The sequence below is a fragment of the Ipomoea triloba genome, chromosome 3 (assembly GCF_003576645.1).
Source record: "Ipomoea triloba cultivar NCNSP0323 chromosome 3, ASM357664v1".
NCBI lineage: Eukaryota > Viridiplantae > Streptophyta > Magnoliopsida > Solanales > Convolvulaceae > Ipomoea > Ipomoea triloba.
In genome coordinates, this window is record NC_044918.1 from 15,251,171 (window position 1) to 15,274,806 (window position 23,636).

At 35.5% G+C, this 23,636-nt stretch overlaps 3 protein-coding genes across 3 annotated transcripts; all 3 read left to right on the forward strand.

The window, feature by feature from the left end:
* Positions 1 to 1,004: 1,004 nt before the first annotated feature.
* On the forward strand, positions 1,005 to 3,094 carry LOC116014016 (E3 ubiquitin-protein ligase RDUF1-like). Its single transcript, XM_031253998.1, has one exon. It carries the CDS (start codon positions 1,144 to 1,146, stop codon positions 2,266 to 2,268), a length of 1,125 nt encoding a protein of 374 aa, XP_031109858.1. The 5' UTR covers positions 1,005 to 1,143; the 3' UTR covers positions 2,269 to 3,094.
* A 7,532-nt stretch (positions 3,095 to 10,626) lies between these two features.
* On the forward strand, positions 10,627 to 12,278 carry LOC116011974 (aspartic proteinase PCS1). Its single transcript, XM_031251423.1, has one exon. It carries the CDS (start codon positions 10,816 to 10,818, stop codon positions 12,124 to 12,126), a length of 1,311 nt encoding a protein of 436 aa, XP_031107283.1. The 5' UTR covers positions 10,627 to 10,815; the 3' UTR covers positions 12,127 to 12,278.
* Positions 12,279 to 15,936: 3,658 nt separating this feature from the next.
* On the forward strand, positions 15,937 to 19,497 carry LOC116011933 (E3 ubiquitin-protein ligase SDIR1-like). Its single transcript, XM_031251368.1, has 9 exons — positions 15,937 to 16,133; positions 16,740 to 16,915; positions 17,021 to 17,075; positions 17,181 to 17,233; positions 17,326 to 17,572; positions 17,705 to 17,819; positions 18,072 to 18,117; positions 18,395 to 18,520; positions 19,170 to 19,497. The coding sequence occupies exons 2-9, from the start codon at positions 16,838 to 16,840 to the stop codon at positions 19,296 to 19,298; spliced, it is 849 nt and encodes a 282-aa protein (XP_031107228.1). The 5' UTR covers positions 15,937 to 16,133; positions 16,740 to 16,837; the 3' UTR covers positions 19,299 to 19,497.
* Positions 19,498 to 23,636: the final 4,139 nt, after the last annotated feature.

Sequence of the window (23,636 nt, forward strand, 5' to 3'; positions counted from 1 at the left end):
CGCCGTTTTCAGCGTTTTGACCATGGTCAAAACGCTGAAAACCTTGTTTGGTTAATGGCGGTTTGGAGCAGCGGATTTGCTCCAAACCGCCAATATACAAAACGCTGCATATAGCAGCGTTTTGCATTTGGCGTTTTGGGGAAAGTAAACGCCCTTATATATAAAAAAAAAAAAATTTAAAACTTACAGTTTGCCCAGCGCACCGCCTGCGCTGGGCAAACTGATTGAATGAAAAATGGAGCCTTGAGGCTCCTTTTATAGGAGCCTCAAGGCTCCACTCCCCACTTATCCCACATCTCCCACTTATCCCACCGATGTGGGATAAGTGGGGAAACAAAGGGGAGCCGTGTGGCTCCCCTCCCCCCACCCCCCTCCCCTTTTTTATTTTTTTTTTGTTTTTTTAATTTTAAAACATTATTATTATTGTTATTATTTATTATTTATTATTTATTGTTATATATATATATATATATTTATTTATTTATTTATTTATGTATGTATTAAAACATTATTATTATTGTTATTATTTATATATATATATATATATATATATTATGTATACCCTTTTGGTCATTTTACATGTTAACCGCCAATCTAAACAGCTAATTTTACCAAATATTTTTTTACAAACTGCTAATACAATCCACTGGTCAAACCCGCTAATATAATCCGCTATTTGATAACCGCTAACACAATCCGCTACCGCTAAAATTTAACCGCTGATAACCAAACAAGCCCATAGTCCATTTATCATTTTCCTATTTAAAAAATGATAAGTTGTTGAAAAAAAGATCACCACCCAAATTCCCCACTCTTGACTATCCCAATCGCACGCGCCAGTAGAGCATACGTTCCAGACAAAGCTCCACGTGTCACGTAGTCAAGACGTCTCTGTACACACCATATTCCAAGTCATACACAATATTTTATGCTTCCCAATTTACCCCTACACAAAAGTTTATTCACTTTCCACCCATTTCCCATATAATTGGTCTCTCCCAACTCACACCCTTCCTTCCAGCCTCCTCCGTCTGTAACCCGCCGGAATATTCACCAAAAAGCTTCAATTTTTCACAATCTTTTCGTCCAAAGATTTGATTTTTCGGATCCGTTTATCGCGAATTTTGGATCGTATATATAGAGATGTCGATGCCTTCAACGTATTGGTGTTATAGATGCAATAGGTTTGTGAGGGTTTGGAGCCAGGGTTCGGTGGCGTGTCCGGATTGTAACAGCGGGTTTGTGGAGGAAATCGACAATTCGAACCGATCCTCCGCCTTGGATTCTCAGCGGCGGCGTTTTCCGTCGTCGGCGATGTTCATGATGCGGAATTTGGATCGGAGCTCCGGGTCGGGTTCCGGGTCGAGTCCGCGGCTCCGGAGGAGCCGAAGGAATGGTTGGGACCGTTCGCCGTTTAATCCAGTGATTGTTCTCCGAGGGCCGTCGGACGGCGGCGGCGAAGGGGGTGGGGGAGGGAGGGGGTTTGAGTTGTACTATGACGACGAGGCGGGGGCGGGATTGAGGCCGTTGCCGGCGAGTATGTCGGAATTTTTACTCGGGTCGGGTTTCGACCGGTTGTTGGATCAGTTGACCCAAATTGAGGCGAACGGAATCGGAGGGATCGAGAATCCGCCGGCGTCGAAAGCGGCGATCGAGTCAATGCCGACGATCGAGATCGCCGATTCCCACATCTCCACCGAATCTCACTGCGCCGTTTGCACGGAGCCCTTCGAGGTCGGAAACGACGCTCGCGAAATGCCCTGTAAGCATCTATTCCATTCCGATTGCATTCTCCCCTGGCTTTCCATGCGTAATTCCTGCCCTGTTTGTAGACACGAATTGCCCCCAGACACTAGAAACCCTAGCGACTCCATTAGGCCCTCATCAGATCCCCAAAACGACGAAGAAACTGTAGGGTTAACAATTTGGAGGCTCCCCGGCGGCGGTTTCGCCGTGGGGCGCTTTTCCGGGACTAGAAGAGGCGGGGAAAGAGAGTTCCCCTTAGTCTACACTGAAATGGACGGTGGATTCAACAACAATGGAGTTCCCAGGAGAATCCCCTGGGGCTCTAGGGGCAGTCAATCACAGCAAAATGGCGGTTTCAGAAGAGCTTTCTTTAACCTATTCGCGTGTTTCGGTAGAGTTGGCTCATCACATTCCAATTCTAGTTTAGGTTCTAGGATAACTCGAAGGAGTAGTAGTTCACTCTCGACAAGAAGGCGCAGGGGCTGGAGTTTCGGGGCGAATGATGAACCTCAAAGATGGTGATCTTCGCGGGAGAGACAATCCATAATCTCTCCCGAGATGTAAATAAGTAGATAATGAGATAATGATAATGCAATAGCGAGTCTTCTGTGGCACATTGATGGCTAGAGTACTTATTAGTACCTGCTGGGGATACCGATTAACCACAAACATACGTTGCAGAAGAGGTTTAGAAGTGATGGTTAGTACGTACTGGGGATAATTAACAACGAACTTTCGTGTTGAAGCTGCAGAAGGGGTTTAGAAGTGATGGTTAGTGCAATAGTACCCGCTGGGGATACTGATTGACCACGAATAACTTTCGAATGTGAGAAGGTTTAGCAGTGATGGATGACTTCAAAAACGAAAGAATCTAAGGGTTAGCTCTGGCGCCTCGGAAGAAGAAGGTACGGACTTTGCAATTAGCTAGGAGTCGTTGTTAACCTGCGTTATTCTTTTCTTTGATGATCCCGCATGATGCTAGGCCTTGCCTTTCAGCTTTAAACGTTTTCTGTGTCGCGTAATTGAATCCTTACGAAGGGTGATAAAACTTTATGATTATAGCTTTAAATTGAATGATCTTTGGTGGAGCATGACAAGATGACATCTTCATTCATACTTTTTAGATTCTTTTAGTTGCTGGAGAAAGTGTATTCTTTTTTTTTTGTTTTGGGTACCTTATCTTTTCATTTTTGGATTAATAATGTAACTTGAGTTTATTGATCAGTTTGCATGATGGGGTTTCTTTAGAACTGAAAATAGTGTATTTATCAGTTTGCATGTTTGAAGTTTTGTTCTTGTTGTAGTTGAAGTTGAATGAAGGTTCACATTCTTTTTCCCACCCAACAAACCTTTTGTTAATGTTATGGTGAGTGCAGTTTGATGGGATAATGAACCTGAGTAGTCTGAATAAATTATCACTCTCTAATCCAAACACTCTAATCTGATTAAGGACACTATTGTCTCAGAATGATCATAAGGACAGTTCAGATCACCCATTATGAGAGCTACAACAAGTACACAAATAGCATTAGGAAAAGGTTAATATATAGAAGCATTATCCATGCGATGACAACAAAATTTTTAGAGCATTTTTAATAGGCATAAATTTTGAGGAGTTTTTGCAGGTGAGATTAGGAAAGAGAGCATGAGAGAGATAAGGGATAGAAGAAAATAAAAAAACATTACGATGAGGAGTTTTTCCAAGTGAGAGCATGCCCCCTTTTTAGTGCGCTTCACGCAATAAACACAACAGCTTTTCAACTTTGATGGGGCTCATTGTGCTGATAAAAGTCAGGTCTTAGTCGGAAGATCTTAAATCTTCTTTCTTCTCACTCTCTTTTTCTCATAATTGCATTAAAATCTGTTTAAGTTATCTAAGATTCACTATTGTAGATGTTCTTAAGTTGTGGGATTTTGTCTCATCGTAATTCACAATTTGGAGAATCAGTGGTTAATTGCCAGCCTAATGGGATACAATCATACAGAGTTTATCAAACCTCAGAAGCATCATGGATTTTGATGATTTTTGGCTCTCAAATATCATTACAGCTTACTAGGCTACTAGCTTAGTAGGTTGGACTTGGAGGGGACAAATTATCCTAAATTGCTAGCTTAAAATACATATCCATTTTACTTTTCTTATTTATTACACCGTACTTATTGGTTAAATTACCTATTTCTCCATCAATGTAATTTATTAGTATATAAATTTTATATACTAAATACATAATTTTAATTTATGAGAAAATACGCAACACCTATTTGAAGGTGTGATCTAGATGAAGCTGACGGTAAATAATCACAAAAAAGTAAATTAATTTAAGTTGTACATAGGTAACTGGATTAAACAAAGAAAATTAAAGACACACACACCCCTCATAGAGTTAAATTTAAAAAATTATGGTACTAAATATTAAACCTAATATTATGAAAAATTAAATTGTAATTAATATTAACTAGCTTCATTAATCAAATCAAACAAATGAAATAGTACAAAAGAGTATATATGAGACGAGGTCAAACCATTCAGCATACAAGATAGAAGAAATGCAAATGCCAAACAAACAATTTTATCGATACATGATCTTTTTTATTTGTAAAAAATGGCTATCTAAATATGTATTTTAGGTAAAATCTATCTGGTAATAGTAGCTATGATATACAATATTACTGTTTCGATAAAAACGACGTTGCATAAGAACCTTAATACAAACCGGCACACTAGAAGAAAAGCAATTGACAAAAGCATATGAAGCCAAAAAGAAAAAGAAAAAATTGATAGACAGAATGGGAAGGATTTGACCAAATTGTCCCACGACAATTCTAAGAGGTCAACTAATAAAAATAAATTCATACTGACGTGGCATGATTGATGATGTAGCAATTTGAATTATTGGAGACCAACCATAGGTAATAATTTTTTTTGAGGTTCGGTGGAGGAATAATCTTCTTCCAAGCACAATGAAAATGAAACATATTAATTTTTTTTATTTATTTTTAATTTTACAAAAATGGGTTCAAATATATTTTTTCCATTTCATATTTGTATGACCTATTCTTCATTTTTCACCTTTTTTTTAAAAAAAATTATCATAATTTGTAAATACATAAATTTCAAGAAAATTTTATGGTGATGGTTAGGGGTGTAATTGAGTGAAGTCGGGTCCAAGTAATCAAAACTCAAAGTATATGTAGTATTTTTGTATGAATGGTTCCTATTGAAGCAAGAAACTACAAGAAATTGGAGAATAAACAAAACCGCGTTTGGATAATTAAGAATCAATTGGTATCGTCCATCACGCCTTGCATGCACCATATATTGACAATAACCTATCTGACAGAGATATTGCAACCAATCCACTTGTTCTCTTGCGTTTGACTTACCAAATTCCATTCTCATCATTATAATTGTTTACAGATCACGAATTCAATTTTTATCAACACCCTCTCAATCGTTGAGTCCGATCCGTTGCATACTCGCATGAGATTTTTCTAGTGCGATTTTCCTCTTCTGATATGCAATCATGTGCAATATACACGTCTCGTTTAATTAAGACGGTCTTACATACACAAGACTTTTTTGTTCTCAATTTGAACTGTTACATATTTTTTTGATGTTCACCACGACCAATAACTTTCATCCCTATCTCCATCATGCCTACAGGAAACATGGTTGTATCACAACACATTATTTGCTTACCATATATGCATGAAAATTACATCAACTCAGTCTTGTGGTAGCAAATGACAGCCTAATAACCTTTTTTTTTGCCTTTGAATTCTCGGCAACAAAAATATCTTAATCATAGTAACTCACTTGTTTTAAACATTATAGTCAAGTGGAACTGACCTATAAGTTTATATTATAAAATTATAACCTAATCACAAAAATTAACCTAATACCAACCAATTGGACCAGCATACTAATTTCTTACCATGAAAATAACATCAACCCAATATTATGGTAAATGACAAAGTAATATCCCTTTCGGCATTAATTGAATCCTCCATGACAAAAATACACTCAAACACCAAGAAGCCAACTGGAAACCAAAGTTGAACATACAACATGCACGCAAGCCCTAATTTCTATTTAATTACAAGAAAAGTATGTATGTAATGATGTATGTATCTAAATTGTAATCAATCTTTATATACGAATTGAAGGTAAGCCTTACCAACTATTAGTAATAATCATTTTGAATATGTGGTTAACAACTACTCTGTACTTACTAAACCATACTTTAATTTAATTTGTTTAATAATCAATATTATCATAGTATAATAATTGAGATTTATTTGCTTTAATTTGAAATGTCACTTAATAAAGTGTTAGTTTGGTCCTAAGTGATCAAATATGCCCCTTTGATAATAACTAATAAAAAATTAAATCTGCATCACAAATAATTTACACAGTAGTCCTAATTAAAAGTGTCATATATTTTCTCTTAAATTTCACTATAAACACTCCATAATCAATTTTTTCTTTTGAAAACCTCCATAATCATTATTATTTAAACAGATATTTTATTTCTCTAATTGATTGAGAGTGTTCAAGTTATTAATTATAACTACTAATGCAAAATCTTTAAAATCATTAATTATATTTGACATTTAGTAAAATAAATTAATAATTATAAGACTGCAATCATCATTTTAATAAAAACAAAATTGAAGGAATCTTGTAACAGGCTTGGAGCAGGCCGGACTGAAGAAAGAGATTATATCGACATTTGGGAAAAGGGTAGCTGGAAATATTGACTAAAAAGATGAATTTAGAACTAAAAATTCAATTTTTTTTTTTTTACAAAGAAATCGCAGCAACTATTTGATTGTATGCATCATGTAAATATAATCTTGTGTAATAGCTAGTAATTGGTAAATTACATTGGACAAATAAATCGCATTAGAAAAATCTTTTGCGACAGATTCAACCAAAAGAGTGTTGGCATGCAAGAATCAAATTTGTGACGTTCCGGTATGAGAATCATGCTACAACCACTTTCTTTTGAAGGTTTTTTTTTTTGAAACAACAAATCTGTGTACTATTGTTAATTATTTTGTCACCTAGTACCGTCCAAATAATGCCGATGTTTTATTACTTAGAAGACTTAATTGCTTAAGTTTAACTAATTATTAGGTGTGAAACAGATGAACCTGTCATCAATTGTCTACCATAGTAATTGGACGTGGAGGACATGGCTAAAAGACTGAAAGTGATGGTAGATATAATGTTAGCATTCGTTTATTTTACTTCAATTTTAAATCATTATGTTGTCATATTCATAATTAATTATTGATTAATTGGCTGATAATAATGTCGAGGATGATGTATATTATCTTGAACTATATATTTTTTTAACGTCCAGTCTTGTAGTTCACCACCGATCCACCATCTCTCTAATATGGTAGTTTAGTAGCAATACAACACAGTTTTTGAAATAAAACAATTGTAAAACTTGAAGCAAAGCATAGCCCCAACAAGTTTTAAAAAGCATAACATATAGTGAGTTAATAATTGGTGAAAACTTAAAAGTATCATCGTATTGATTATTAGTGGTTATGCCTCAATCTTCAATGCACAAATACCTAATTATTTAACCCACTCACAACTTTTTTTTTTCTCGATGAATTAATTAGGATTATACACCAAAAATAATCATGTCTATACTGAAATAAAACAGATCTCCGCGCCATACATGCACTTCCATAGTTACTACTCTTTTTTTTTTTTAAATAACGAGCGAAACCCACAACGATATCTCATACACACTTTCATAGTTACTCATACTTTTTTTTAGGTGACAATGAAAACCCACAGTTACTACCCAGTAATGTGTATTAGATAAACTTTGCTCATGTGTAATAGCTCAAAACCACATAGAAAAAGTAAACTACAACCACGCTAAAAAGACTCAGGCCCTCTATATATGTAACAAGTTTGACCAAGAAGGTGTTAACAAAAATCAAAGTCGTCACCTTCAATTATAATAATTATATATCATCACTTGATTATCCATTTCGAGACTTGTAATTATTTTTCTTTGTGTTCATAAACAAGTGTCTTGTTTCATAGTCAGACATACTTGTGCTTTACAGGAAAATTAATTATATTAAATTAATAAAGGTCAACAGTTCTTTTCAGTTGTTAAGAAATATATATGATGTGCAGCTGCATCGCCAATTTATTAATATGTAGGCACAAGACACTAAGAAACAACAGCTAGCTCACTTCTGTTTCCAATATCAAGCAAATTGATGCTAACATTTATAGTATATTTCAAAAAAGTTTGAATTACATAATCATAATGTTAAATAAATAAATAAATGTCATGGTAACTGATATCATGTTGGAACAAACAGTTATAATATTTTGTGTTTTAAATTGTGGTTTTTCAAAATATATATATATATATATATATAAAATAAATGAAAATAGTTACTTTGATTTATGAGAAAGCCCATAATCACTATATATTTACATGTGAAAAAAACGATGTGATTCTATCATGATTAAGAAAATCTCAAAATTTTTACTAATAACCTTCTTCATACTTTACTCAGTGCATAGTACTGCACACTTTTACATAATAACTACAAATTCTCCACGGACTCAAAACAAAAAGATCACAAGGAAATCCAAAATTCCATTAGACAATGGTGGGTGTATTATACATTCTATTTTCTTAGGCCATCCCCATTTGTAGCTTTTAGTGGAATTTTAGAATAGTAAAAGCTTTTGGGGTAATTTTTTAACAAATGGGAGAGGGAAATTTTGTTGGTGTCTTTCTCCTGCAAAATAGGATATTTTGCAGCTTGTTGAGCCCCAAAGTGTTTAACAGCCGCCTGCCTCACTGGCGCGTAATTACTTTTTTCTTTTTAAATTTTTTTTCCTTTTTTTTTTTGCTTTATTTTTAAATTTTTTTTCCTCCACCCCTATTTTCTCTTTCCTAATCACACTTACAAAAACTCCTCAAAAACCACACCAAAACTCCCACTATTGAGGAATGCCTTATTTCAAAATCTCCAAATATGATTAACACCTTGTGTTCAAATTTAATTGACCTATTATGAAGAAATTAATAAAATATAAATTAAATTGATCAAATTTGGGGAGAAATTTTTATTCTCAAGAAGACCTATAATCCTATCCTATATACTCTAAAAGCCAGTTCAAAAAGGCGATCTTGTTTAGGAAACATAGACCCCCATTCTTCAAACAAAAACACACGAGTGTTCAACTCTTGGCCGACCCTACCTATTCGCCTCCATACCCTACTTATTAGGTTTTTTTTTTTTTTTTTTTAATTTATTTTCTTCATGTAGAAACAATGAAATTAATTAATTGTATCTAGTATAAAAGATATTAATTTTTATATTTGTATAACAATATATACTATTTGGGTTATATCGGGTATTGCCTGTGCAACCTAACATACTATGCATGATTGGATATGGATAAAAGACACCAATATTGATTAACATATCAAAAGTTACATAATTTATTAATGTCGTAGGCCATCTTAAACACAAGATTGTTATGTACCCAAAAAAAAGCACAAGATTGCATCATTATATTACAAAATAAAGAGTGTGGGTGTGTATACAATTATTTTGGTTGCTAAGACCAATAATTAATGATATACATACATATATACAATAAGTACATGTTTTTTTAATGATTAAAAAAATCGCAATCACTACCCAACCCAACCATTGTTAGCCTGTCCTAAGGACAACCCAAGTGGTAAGAGTGCTCTACCTATTGCCGAGAGGTTGGAGGTTCAATCCTCAAAATCCTGGGTTTGAGCCGGGACAAAAGAACAGTTGTTATCCTAACTAGGTGTGTAAACGAATCGAATCAAGTCAAATACTTCAGTATTCAATTCGAATTCGAATTCGTTTAGTGTTCGAATCCTAAATTCCGATTCGTATTCGATTCGACTCGAATATTCGAATTTGAAATGACTATCTTAATTTTTTTTTCTAAATTTTTCAATAAATTAAGATAAAATATAACAAAAATTTCGATTATTGGGAAGACTGAAGGGTGAAGCACTGAAGCGACTGCTCTCTCTTTTATTTTAGCTTAGGGTTTATGCCTTTACTAATTTAGTTTCTTTATATATATATATACTAGTATTTTGTACGCGCGATACGCGAAAACTCATGCCCAATATTAAAACATTAATAAATCCAAATGATTAAAATTTATAATTCGAATTATATATACACAAATAATATATATTTTATATACACACATATATGATTTACCATTCATAGAAATTTAATTAAAATATAATCAACCATTAAATTAATTATATAATTATTTTAATAAAATGATAATTAAAGAATAGGAAAAAGATATGGTAGATATAAGTGTATGGTAATAATGATGTAGATAAAAGTAACGGTGTTATAACGGTATAAGGGTAGTTTTGTATAATAAGAATGTAGTAGGGATAATTTTGTCTAATAACATTGAAGTGTACAACATTTAAAGTAAAATGTATACATTTATTAGCATACAAAAGGAAAGACATAAATCAAAGACATAACCTTGATTGAGACTTATTAAGTTTTTAGATATATATATTCGAATATTTGAATACTATTCGAATCGAATCTATCCGGATTTGTATTTAGATTTGAATAACATTCGAATCAAAATGTGTATTCGAATTCGGATTCGTATTCGAAATATTCGAATTCGAATATAACTATTCGAATTCGAATCACGAATCGAATCAAAATTATTTGATTTATTTACACCCCTAATCCTAACCCCATATATATATATATATATATATATATATATATATATATATATTGCCCAAATTGGTAGCAACTAGCAAGCTTCAACAGCTGTTTGGTGAACCACAGAAAACTCAATTCTCAGTCACATATATTCAGTACAGTACAGCTGCTATTTCTTCTTCTGGCTATTATAATACACGCTATTATATATACACTAGTATATATATAAATTCTACAGACCCTCCAAACCAAAATCCCAGAAAAGGGGAAAACAAATAAAAAAAATTTTTAAAGCTTTGAAGCTATGCCATAATGGAGTCTACAAGGCTTCAATTCTTGATGATGCTCTGCACTTTCATGGCGATAAACAGCCTCTGTTGTTGCGTTTCTTCAAAGCAGAAGCCTCTAATGTTGCTGACTCTTGAAGCTAAGGAATTGTCGTCTGTTTCGGCAACCTTAAAGGCTCCGAACAAGCTGCCGTTTAACCATAATGTTTCTTTGACGGTTAATTTGGCGGTTGGGTCGCCGCCGCAGGCGGTTACTATGGTTCTTGATACTGGGAGTGAGCTTTCGTGGCTTCGTTGCAAGAAAACGCCAAACACGCCCTCCGTTTTCTCGCCGGGTTTTTCGCGGACATATTCTCCCGTCCCCTGTTCTTCGGCGACATGCAGGACCCGGACCCGGGATTTCCCCATACCCGTTTCGTGCGACCCGAAAAGCCTCTGCCACGTCATCCTGTCCTACGCGGATGCGTCGTCGGTGGAGGGGAATTTGGCGGGAGAGACTTTCCGGGTTGGGAATTCGGGCCTGCCCGGAGTGGTGTTCGGGTGTATGGATTCCGGGTCGAGCTCGAACCCGGGTGAGGACGCTAAGACGACCGGGTTAATGGGGATGAATCTGGGCGGGTTATCGTTTGTTTCTCAGATGGGTTTTCCGGCGTTTTCGTATTGTATTCCGGGCCGGAACACCGCCGGCGTTTTGCTCTTCGGGGAAGCCAATTTCCCGTGGCTGAAGCCGCTGAGCTACACTCCACTAGTGAAGATATCAACGCCGCTGCCGTCATTTGACCGGGCGGCGTACACCGTCCAGCTGACCGGAATCAAGGTTTCCGGCACCGTTCTCCCCATCCCCGAGCCCGTCCTAAACCCGGACCACACAGGGGCGGGCCAAACCATGGTCGACTCGGGCACCCAATTCACCTTCCTACTCGGCCCGGCCTACACGCCGTTAAAGAACGAGTTCACAAGTCAAACAAGAGGGATACTAAGACTGTTAAACGAACCCAACTTTGTGTTCCAAGGAGCCATGGATTTGTGCTTTCTTGTGGAGTCAACTCGGGCGAGTCTGCCGGCATTGCCAGCTGTTACACTGATGTTTAATGGAGCAGATATGAGTGTGAGTGGGGATAAATTGTTGTACAAAGTTCCGGGTCAGACCCGGGGAAAGGACCAAATCTATTGTTTCACATTTGGGAACTCGGATTTGCTAGGGATTGAGGCTTATGTGATTGGACACCATCATCAACAAAATCTATGGATGGAGTTTGATCTTGCCAAGTCAAGAGTGGGGTTAGCTGAGGTTAGGTGTGATTTAGCTAGTCAAAGATTGGGACTTGGCTTATGACTTTTCTTTACACTCTTTTTAATTCTTTCCTTCACAAAATATATCATATTTAAAAGTTAGAGTGTCAACAATAATACACCTAAATGTGTATATTACTATTGTTACTAATTTTGAAAAGTATTGAGCAAACAATGAGACTTTCAACTGGTTCATATTTTATTTTTAATTTTGTGGTCGAGCATAATAGAGTAGATGATTCGATTTCATGACTAATTCTTGCATCAATCATGCTCAGCTCGAGCTAGGTTTACACGTGTTGGAGGATAAACACTGGATAGTCCCCTTCCTCTTCTCATCATGGAAGATTTCATAGGCATTTCTCAACTATGTGTAGACTTTACCTAACTTTTGGATTAGTTCTAATGCTTGACGCGTTCCTTCTTCCATTATATTGTTCTGAACATGACCAATATAATAGTCTCTTTTGTATTCCGCCATTCTCTTTACTTTCTGTCTCTCTATTTCTCTCTTACATACTCTCCGACCCGACCTTTTCTCTCCTTTTATATCTCATTTTGCTTTTTCCATTCTATTCTCTTATCAAAATCAACACTCACTCGAAACAGTACCTGGATATAATACAAGATGGTATCAAAATAAGTCAAGGTGACTATTTCGATCTTATACGTTTAGAAGGACAATCATATATATCGGTGGTGACACTGACTTTAGAGTGATGTTTTGTAGGAAAACAACATACACATGTCGTATTAACGTGTAGTTACACTTAATTAGTTGAGTGGGATGAACATTATTTAGTGTATTTGTTTAGAGAAAGATTGAGTGAAGTAGTTTACCTACTAGGCTATCTAGCTACAAATTAAAGCATGGTTGGCATGATGGAAGAATGAAGAAACGACAAGAAAAAAGTGATGAAATTGGGATGCGTGAAAGATGTTAGGTGTTGTCGTCACCTCTCTTCTCTTCTTTCTTGTGGGCACTACCACTGCCACTGTACTGTGCTGCCTTTTCCTTGTATCCATGGAGTAATTTTATAGTACCATTGCCACTTTTTCAAACACTGGATATATAATGGCTAAAAGCATGAAAACAAGTAGTCGAATATGTCAAAGACCTAGCTTGTAGTTAAGTGATTCGAGCATCAGTGGGGTGATACTGACTAACTCGTTAGGCTTCAGTAGATTGAGAAAGTATATATGGACTGATACTACATGTAACAGACATTTGTACATGTCTCAAACACACTGGTGCCTTTAATAGCATGTACTGCGAGAACAAATGTTGATAGTATCGAATATAATTCAAATGACATATATGATTATACCCAATATAAAAAGACATTAGTGCTAATCAACATAAACCTAATAATTTTTTTCTCACATACTATATATACACACAATTGGATATTAGGGTTGAAGATGGTCAGATTCAATTCATTTATGGCTGTACTTCTCTTTGGCTTTTCATTATTTTAAATTTTTAGTTACATTAAATGACAAGGCAAATCAACCTTATTAATTAATTAAGAAAAATGTTTCCTTGAATCCACAGTACGTATAAATTAAATTATGTTTTTGTCCGACAATTCTAAGACAGTGTAAAAACTTTACTCTGATCTTCTGCTAAAAGAATATAATGCCTAGTTGCAAACAGGAATTGCATGCGTCTCACGCATGCATTATAAATTGTGGTGCGCCAAAGTCTTTTGACAATGAAAAGTCGTTTGTGCCGGTTGGCAGCCGCCATGGATGCAATTGTTTCCAGTTTAATTGCAATCAGTTTAAATTAGTAGTCAAATGTCAACAGTCAACTGTGGTTCGGAGTACAATAGTTGTTGTGCAGCTGCAGTCCATATTTGAGAGAGAAAATATTGTATGTGACAGGTTAAGTTAACTTAGCATATTTAAAGGATACTATGTATTTGAATATATTTAGTATTTGTGGTCCGATTGATTTTCCTTTTCTCGGATTATACTCCTTGTAATGAGAGGAACCTTTATCGATCACATCCGGTCACATCTAACCTCGTTGGGCTTTGCCCGACCCAACTTGAAAGCAAGTCGCCCTCTTAGCTCGGTCCGGACCCCATAGTTCGGGTTACTACCGGGTCTTCTCACCTTAATTTCGGTCTCTTATAATAAAAACACACTCCTATATATATGATTAACGTTCTACCCGATCTCATCATGAATGGGCCTATTAGAAATCAATATCCACTTGTACTTATTGATAGGGCTGCCGACCGCGCCAGTACCTGTGGGACACGTGGTGAGCATGCCGGACGCCCGGCATGTGTTCCCCTCCTCCCCTAAAAACAGAGCATTTATGGCTTGGTGGAGGGACTTTGGAATTTCTTTCTAACTGATAATACACTGGGAATGTCTAACTCATTCTCACAAGTCACAACTACCCGAGCTTGAACACTAGAGGACAAATATGTATTCTTGTACATCAGTGTATTCAGTATTCACCAAATCAAGCTTAAAAGGAATTTGGAAAAATAGTGCTTGTTATTACTTTAAGTTAAAGAGATTGTGTACTTCTTACAAGCCAAGCCTAAACTACCAATTATGGACTAGGACGGACAAAGTAAATCCCTTAGAATCAATGGCATTAATTACACATCAATCCATCAAAATATAAGGAAATAGATCTCGAAAATACTCCGTAATAAGAAAAACAATTTACTAAAACAAAACAGGATCTCCCAACTATACTTCTCATAAATGAAATAGCATGTTTTCAAGTTATACTTGAGTTGAGTCTTACCAAGCTAAGGTCGAATACTAATTAAATCGTTTGTATTCAACTCATCAACTACAATTAACACATATCATAAAGAGTTAATTTTTGGGCGCATATATATACTCTAAGATACAAGTATCACTATCTAATCTTTGTCCATGCTGGTTGGTGGTATGGTTTTACAGAGTGGGTGATCAAGCGCACTCATCTGATCCTGTCATACATCGTATACTCTTGACTTCTACCCGGCTGCTTAGGTATGAGCGCAATTACTTAGGTCACTCTTCTTTTTATTTGTAAGTGATGATTTAAGTCTTGTTAGGTTGGTGGAGAGTTATATATTCCATCAATATGAATTAATATTAATTGATTAGTAACCTCTGAATAGAAAATCTTTCAACAAGGACAAATTCAATGTGCCGGGTTGATCACGGCAAGCTATCATGGAGACATGTAATAAGTGTCATTGGCCATGGCTGGAAGAAATTTGGCAAAATATTTAAGGATCGGAGGGTTTTGAGGCATCAATATTGCCATTTAATGCAACTTTGTAGTTTTGTATTTGTGCTTTCTCCGTTTTGGAATAAGTGGAAAGTGAGAGGACAGACAATACCTAAGAATAAGTGGAGTAACATTCAGTTTAAAGAATATTCTTAAATAATACAATATTTTTGATAAATTAAATGTCTTTTTCAAGACCTTGTAGACAAAAAATTAAATTCCACCCATTATAGTATCTCGATAGTTATACCATGGGCCCGGTCTATCTTGCAATGTGAACCCGTCATAATTTACATACTGAATGTTTACAATTTAAATTATGAACATTGAATATGTAAATTGTGTATTTTAAATTCGAATACAGGATCCATCTTGCAAGACGACCTGGGTCTACAGAATAATTTTTCATTTCCTTATAGCCCATGATCCAAACTAGGCCCGAATACATATTCAAAGCCCACTGGGCCCTGGCGATTCTATTTTTAGAAATCTAAAAATAGCAAAGCAAAGTACCGAAGAATTACGCACCATCCGTCAGAACGGCACCGTTTCAGTAGAGCACGCAATCTCGAAATTTCCATAATAATATTATAATAATACATTTCTCAGACAACGGAACATATCGGTCTGAAAGCTCCAGAGCTTGGAGAGCATTTTGAAAGTGGTGCGACCGAGTCAACTCGCTCCTTCGCATCCCCAACTCGTTCGCCCGCTCGCTTTTACGGCTTCGGCTTTGGCAATCCAATTTCCCACCTCCGCATTGCATCCTTTCTCGCCAGCTCTCGCCCCCATTCCGATCCGTGAGCTTTCGATCTCTGTTTCTAATTGCCATTTTTGTATATTCCGTCATTTCTTTTCAATCATGGATTTTCTTTTCCTGGTATTAATTCAATTTGGGCTTTTTTTCCTGTTAATTTTGCTGCGGATGTTTTCCTTTCGTTGATGGTGATGCTGCTATTTGCTTCTTTTTTTTTTTTTTTTCTTTTTTTTAATGAAATAATTGAATTTAGCTGGATTTTTCGCGATAATGTCAACTGCCATGTGTTTCCTGAGAATTTCTGATCATCTGTGAGAAAAATGTCTTAGCTTGAATATTGGGTCGTGGGCACATTTCGATGAATTGTGATCAATGGTGTAAAAATCGTTGCTTTTGTCTGTGGTTTTATGAAATTCTGCTTTAGAGTTCTATTGAGGTGCAATTATCTGTTCATGAATAAATAATCTATTGCATTACACCTAGGTAAGACTAAATGGGCATATTATAGCACAATTCATATACTTCAAGTTTAGGGATTTTTTCTGTAGTGTACCTTCATATGGACTGTGGTAACTTGGCTGCCATTGTGTCATGTTCTTGTCAATGTTATATTCAATATGTAATTTCAAATGTTTTTTTGGGATTGCAGGATTTTTGAAAATCTTAGGCGGAAGTGCTTATTCTACTGTACTTTTAATAAAGAAGAAATTCTTTTGGTGTTGATACAGTTTTGTAGAACTTTAAATCATGAGTTTTGTATTCCGAGGAACTAGAGCAGATATAGAATCTGGGTTTCCAGGATTGATCCCTGAAAGGCGTGCGGTGGTAGCCTCCAATTTCCTTGAAACCTGACTATATTCAATGTTTTTCTTCAATATTCTGTTCATTAAACAATTGTTCTAACTCATTCATGATTTCCACCTCTGACAGCGTGTTCATGCAGCACGACCTGTTAATACCAACTCTCTTGCTTTTCTTGTTACAGGTATCTTAACGTATAATCTTAATTGCAAATTTTTTACTTGGTGTTGTTGTATTTCTGCTTTACTCGCAGTATCTAAGCATAACACATGCTTCTTTCTTGTATTAGTGCTCTTGCTGTTCATGATTCTAAACTCACACCAAATGTCACCAAACTTTCTGGTTGGTACACTGCTCTTCTCTTTTATGTAAATTTCTGAATCAAATAAATTTTGAATTGAAAAAGAGTTTTGAAATAAATTAATTACTTGCAGCTGTGGCTGGTGCTTGGTGTCTTCCTGGTGGCGACAACTCTCAGGATGTATGCAACCTGTCAACAGCTTCATGCTCAAGCACAGGCTCATGCCGTTGCAGCCAGTGGCCTTCTTGGTCATACTGAATTGCGGCTGCATATGCCTTCATCCATTGCACTGCCCCCATCTATTGCACTTGCAACCAGAGGACGATTACAAGGCCTCAGGCTTCAACTTGCACTTCTGGACAGGGAGTTTGATGACTTAGGTGCAAATTCATTCATTAATATCTTGCTTTCGCATTGCTTCTTCCCAATCTGGAAATATAATGTATTGAAACTTCTGGAAAGTTTTGCCTTATTTTGATTGAAGATTAATCCATTTTTGTTGCTACCTCTAGATTATGAAGCTCTGAGGGCACTTGATGCTGATAATGTTCCTACGGCACCTTCAATGACTGAAGAAGAGATAAATGCTCTTCCTGTTCATAAATACAAGATATTTGGGCCTCAGAGGTTAGTTATAGACTTATAGTGTTCTTTTTATGTATTTATTTAAGTTTAATCTTTGGGGTAATTATCTGTACCTGCCTGACTGTAATGTGTTCCTTCTGTGTTGCATAGGATAAAACGAATTTGTTTACTCAGTTTTCTAGCAGGATTAATGTGCCACTCTGTATATATGTTATCAATCAATCTACTTTAACATCTATTCTGAAACACAGACTTTTTGGGACTAACACATTTCCATTCTGATTTCTTTGGTAGTGCCGGATTATCAGGGCAGCAGGTGTCAAGTTCGTCCTCTGCAGAGGTTACTGTTTTCCTTATCTTTTTCAATGTGCTTATAAAAGGATTTTACTCTGCAATTGCTGTTCTGTACGGTTATATTTTATGCTTCTCTGTTCACGATTTAGAGTAGAGGATCTGAATAATCCTAGCGGAAAGTGTTAGACACTATAAGCAGAGTTCCTTCTGCCATTGCTCTATTGTCCTTGGGATTCTCCAACAGAATGCTTCTATAGTTGTGCAGTGTGATTTTCTGCAAGAAAGCTTCGATTCCTCATTCTTTCCTTTTATATTTTAAGCAGAAGAAGCAAGAGCCAGTAAATTCTGCAGGGTCTTCTAAGCCTTCGGATGATGAACTAACTTGCAGCGTTTGCTTGGAACAAGTAAACGAAGGAGAACTCGTTCGCAGTCTGCCTTGCTTGCATCAGGTTTGTCTCCTTATGGCGATTTTTAACTCCCACCAATTCCCAACTTCATCCTTAAAAATTTTATAAATTTAACGAGCCTATGCTTTACCTATATATATACCAATTAACATCAGAAGGCTCCTTTAATAAAGTACTAACAACTTATCAATGATGATTGATTTTGACATATTATGAGTCTTATAATCTAAGATTGGGCTAAGGTTAGTCAAAGACTGAATCCAATCAACGCCTAGACTAACCAGATACCATGTTATAATCTACGATTAAGCCAAGGTTGTCAACTGGGTTGTAATGCACATGGGCCAAACCACACTAAAAGACTAAATCCAATCAATTAGCTAATCTAACTCATGGCTTTATAAATCCATATTTTCAATGTAGAACTCTTAACCATGAAAAACTTTTGTTGGGGTATGTTTGATGACATAATATTGGAAAGATCGTTACCCGTGCCTTTTGCATGGAATACAAATATGTAATTTTTGGGGTTGTACTAGGTTCTATGGGGACGAGAGTTGACGGTATACAACCCCAAAAGCATACATGGTTGTACCTGGTGCAAAAGTCATTAGCGTTGATCATCGACATGGTAGGCTTTCCGCGTAATATTGTATATAGAGCAACTATTCATCCACTTGTTATTTTGCAGTTCCATGCTAATTGCATAGATCCATGGCTGAGGCAGCAGGGGACATGCCCAGTCTGCAAATTCAAGATAGGGTCAAGATGGGAGAATGAACTAGAAGAAGGGGAAATGGATGCATCTTACATGGTGTAGCTTTTACAATGTTTTTAGATTTCTTTGTTTCTAAGTATCATGTATAAGTCCAGTCCGGGTATGTACATATTCTTTACTCAAAGTGGCACAGTACATGGCATACAATGTAGATAAAACAGATACTCAAAAAGCAGCAGCAGCTGCTGCAGCAAAATATATATTGTTTCTTACTACTTTTTAGCCATAAAATTCTGGTATGTATTTGCATGTTTTATGATTACTAAGCACTTTGGCATTTACCTGCATATAAAAGGACAGAACTTTGGTGTAACTATGCCTCACGATATTGGTCTGGTCTAGTGGATAGAAGAACTTTCATTTAAGATTTATTTTTAGTGGCATGACAGCGGTTTGATTTCTGTCATGAATATTGAGAGTTTGGATTGACTTTTTGTGTGCAGAAGTGTATCGTTTGGTGTTGAGTCGGGGTGAGTTTCTAAGGTTCAGTATATAGTTCAGCAAAATTGAATTTCTGTCACGAATATTGGGAGTTTGAATTGACTCTGTGTGCAAAAGTGTATAGCTTGGTGTTGAGTCGGGTGAGTTTCTAAGGTCCAGTATATAGTCCAGCAAACTTGAATTCCTGTCACAAATATTGGGTGTTTGGATTGACTCTGTGTGCAGAAGTGTATAATTTAGTGTTGAGTCGGTTGAATTTTTAAGGTTCAGTATATAGTCTAGGAAAATTAAAAATTTTAGATTAAAGAAAAAAAAAAAAAAAAAGAACTTTAGTGCAACTAAAGAGATTCAGTGACAGGAGCATATCAGATATGAGACAGCCTTAAAACTGAATTGGGCCCTATGGATATTAGACATGGAAGTTGTACCTAATTAACCATTCCATATTCAAACACACACATGTATGTAGTCTAGGTTAGGTGTCATGGAGTTGTCGAATTTCATACTCCGTATAAGAATTTTTTTTGAACATTCTGTACTCTCTCCATAAAGTTCGAATTAAAATGTCTTCATGCAAAGTATACTAATGAAAGTCATAATGATGTCAACTTAACCTAAAATTACAAACTGGTGTCACGCATCCTTAAAACATGGCTAGATAGTACAAAGGTAGAGTCACAAGGTGGGAGTTGGGTGCAATTTCTGCTCGTAATATAATTTAGAATTGGATTCCTGATGAGCACTTTTGTATCAATTTTACGTTCTTAACTTAGAAAATTAGATAATTTAGCAGTACAAAGGCAAGAGTGAGATAAATACTAGCTGCAAAAGAGTTCAATTCTTGTCGATAACACAATTTAAAGTTAAATTCAATCTTTATAAATTACTAATTAGTATGACTAAATTACAAGGTTTTGAAGTCCGACCAATTCACATAATACTTTTGACTTATTATTCTAAATACAATTGATGTGGTCGGTGCATGATTAAAGATAAAACCCATAACGAACTACCATGGAAGAGCAAGGAGTGTTACATTCAATGTTTCCAAGAAACACAATGGCGGTGAATCCCTTTCGTAAACAACAGGAACTCCATTAATGTGTGTCCTAACCCAAAAACACCTCACAAGACAATAGACAATACACTCTCGTTGTCACATCAAACCACACTAACTAGAAATATAACTTTCAATAAAATGTTTATCCCTTTGTTAAAAATAACTCCGTATAATTTATAGTAAATATATAATTTTAATTTTTTATATTTACATAACCATTAACACTATGTTTCAATGACTAAATATTACATTTGACTTTCCAAGCTATTGTACAACACCAACATTAATTAACAACCTAATCCAAATGTCTAAAACACTAACTTTATTTCTTTATACATACCTAACAGTTAACATTATATTTTAATAACAAAATGATAGATTTGACTCTCCATACCGCCGTCTAGGCTAAAACCCAAAAACAAAAAACAAACAAACAAACAAACAAATAAAACAAAACAAAACAAACAAAAATACATCACTTATAACAAAAGTATATAACTTTATTTTGTCAACGTATACAACTCAACTGGTCACAAAAAGTAATATTTTTTTAAGAAAAATAGATATATAAGTCTCATCAGCAACAATTTGGTAAAAAAAAAACCAAGAACACAAGGGCATTAAAACGTGAAGATGGGCTCATGTGGAGGTCTCGTGAAAAGAGAAAATGCATGCAGTGTTGTCAGCTTGCAGAAAACAGTTGCAGAGAGAAGCTAAGGGTAGCTGCCTACCTACAAACGCAACGCAGTGAAACGCAAGGGCTTAATCTTCCCCGCATTTCCCAATATTATTAATTATTGTCTCTTTCCTTATTGCCTACGTTATTTTTTTTTTGTTTTCAAAAAATAATGTTACGTTGCCTTTTGTTTAAATCACTACTTTTCATGTTTTCCGAGGATTTCCATTTCCAAACCAATCTCACACACTCCCATACCCCCTTTAACTGCCACCTTCTGGTCCACCAGGCTTGTGTAGTGTAGTGTAGTGTATGTGTGTATGTATGACGCCTTGCCCTTCACAACCTCTATCTGCCCCCTCTCGGCCTCTCCACTCTAATGTTAGGACTAATACTACAAAAGTATAAATTATATTTTGTATGATATCAAATTTAAGTTTTTTTTTTTTAAACTATACATTTATTAGTTAGTTTAATTTTTGTGTTAATTTTACTAGGAAATATAAAGTATTGATAGAAAATTTAACTTCTTCTTGCTCCGTGTGTAAAGAAATTTGATAGAAGTCATGTATAGAGTCGGAAACAACATTCAGACTCTGACAGAGCATATGAGAGGATGACTAGACATTTATTTACTGTGCAAAAGAAACTCCCTCACACTGTTGCTAATGAAACTTGATTATTCAGGATTTTTCTTTTTTAAACATCATCTCTGACTAACTGATTAGGTTTGCCAATTTAAGAACAAGTGATGCAGGCAGCTGAACAATTTAGAGTAATTTATTTATTTTAGTTATTTACTGATTAGGAACACAACAAATTTAAAATAAAACAAAAATTTAAATAGTGATAGTGGAGTTTTTTTATTTTCCTGTAAATGAAAGTGACGCAATCGGTGAAATATGAAAAATTTACCGACATAAACCCTTGCGGAAGGAAGAAAAGTCAATGTGGTCCATTACTGGTCAAACCCCCCTGAAACAAATCAGGATTCACATGGAAGCTTGAGCCTATTTACTTCTCCTCTCTAGAAATCCAACTCTCCACACAATTTTTTTTGTTTTAATTTATGAAAAATTCTGCTACCGATAAGGTATATACTGAAAGAGTAATCAGGCTAACAGCACCCAATCCGGAAACACTGGCAGGACCTAGAGGCAAGGCAACGGACGTTCAACCAACCGTTCAACACCTCACTCCTCAGCATCAATGCGCAACGGTCCAACTCCTCAGCATTGATGACCAACTTTCAGCAGCCTTAATGCTCCATTACTGAGCTTTACAAAATAAAAGGCTCACAAAAACACTTGTAGAGACACGACACTTCTGACTAGACAAAACAACACTCAACTCATTTTGTACACTGAGCACTGCACTCAATACTGTATTCAAATACTTGACAACATTCAAATAATACTCAAATAATATCCGGTAACGCATTATTACCGTCATATACTTTTCATACTTAGGCATATATCTCAAAAATAAAAATAAGATATTTCTTTTAAAAAAAATTGCACCACAATTTCAATAGCTCTCATCGTTCTAGTCTTGAAAATCTGGTGAAAGAGATTAATCACGAGATATGCTTCAACATGACTCACATATTTTCCAAACGCTAAATCTTGCACCCACTAAGCCACTATCAATGAAGTAAAATTTTTAATTTATTTTGAATTAGTTAACTAGTTGAGCTGTGTCTCGATGAAGACATATTTCCTTTTAGTATACAATGAAGTATGTAATAATAAGAAAATAGCAATTCATGTCTCGACAAAGAGTCGTGGACACACCTTATCAAATATCGTTTGAAAAATCGTCTATAACTATCAAAATGTACAATCTCTTAATACAAAAAATCGTAATTCATCCACTCGATCAACCTTTTCAGCGAAAAATATATATTATCATAGAGTTATTGCACATGGTGCAGTAATTATATATTTGGAACTCTATGAATATAAAAAGCATAATCGAGTAATTATAATAATATATTATAATATGGACGGTATAGTTTTAGTACAAAGTTTAATAATAATTAATAAACTGAACAGAAAAGTAATGGTGCAGAAGAATTGGGGTTAGAAAAAAATTAAACAGCATCTCTGAGATGCCTCTTCGGTCACCCAAACAATACGTAGTTACAGCTGTACAGCCTCTGTAATCTTAGATTTTATATTCCTAGGAAACTGTTAATCATGTC

What these genes read in the sequence shown, in the direction of transcription:
- LOC116011933 (XM_031251368.1), top strand. Translation starts at nt 16,838, where the DNA reads ATGAGTTTTGTATTCCGAGGAACTAGAGCAGATATAGAATCTGGGTTT. An exon ending in CAGGGAGTTTGATGACTTAG is followed by an intron (nt 17,573 to 17,704) that starts GTGCAAATTCAT and finishes TGCTACCTCTAG; the next exon opens with ATTATGAAGCTCTGAGGGCA. An exon ending in AAGATATTTGGGCCTCAGAG is followed by an intron (nt 17,820 to 18,071) that starts GTTAGTTATAGA and finishes TTTCTTTGGTAG; the next exon opens with TGCCGGATTATCAGGGCAGC.
- LOC116011974 (XM_031251423.1), top strand. Translation starts at nt 10,816, where the DNA reads ATGGAGTCTACAAGGCTTCAATTCTTGATGATGCTCTGCACTTTCATG.
- LOC116014016 (XM_031253998.1), top strand. Translation starts at nt 1,144, where the DNA reads ATGTCGATGCCTTCAACGTATTGGTGTTATAGATGCAATAGGTTTGTG.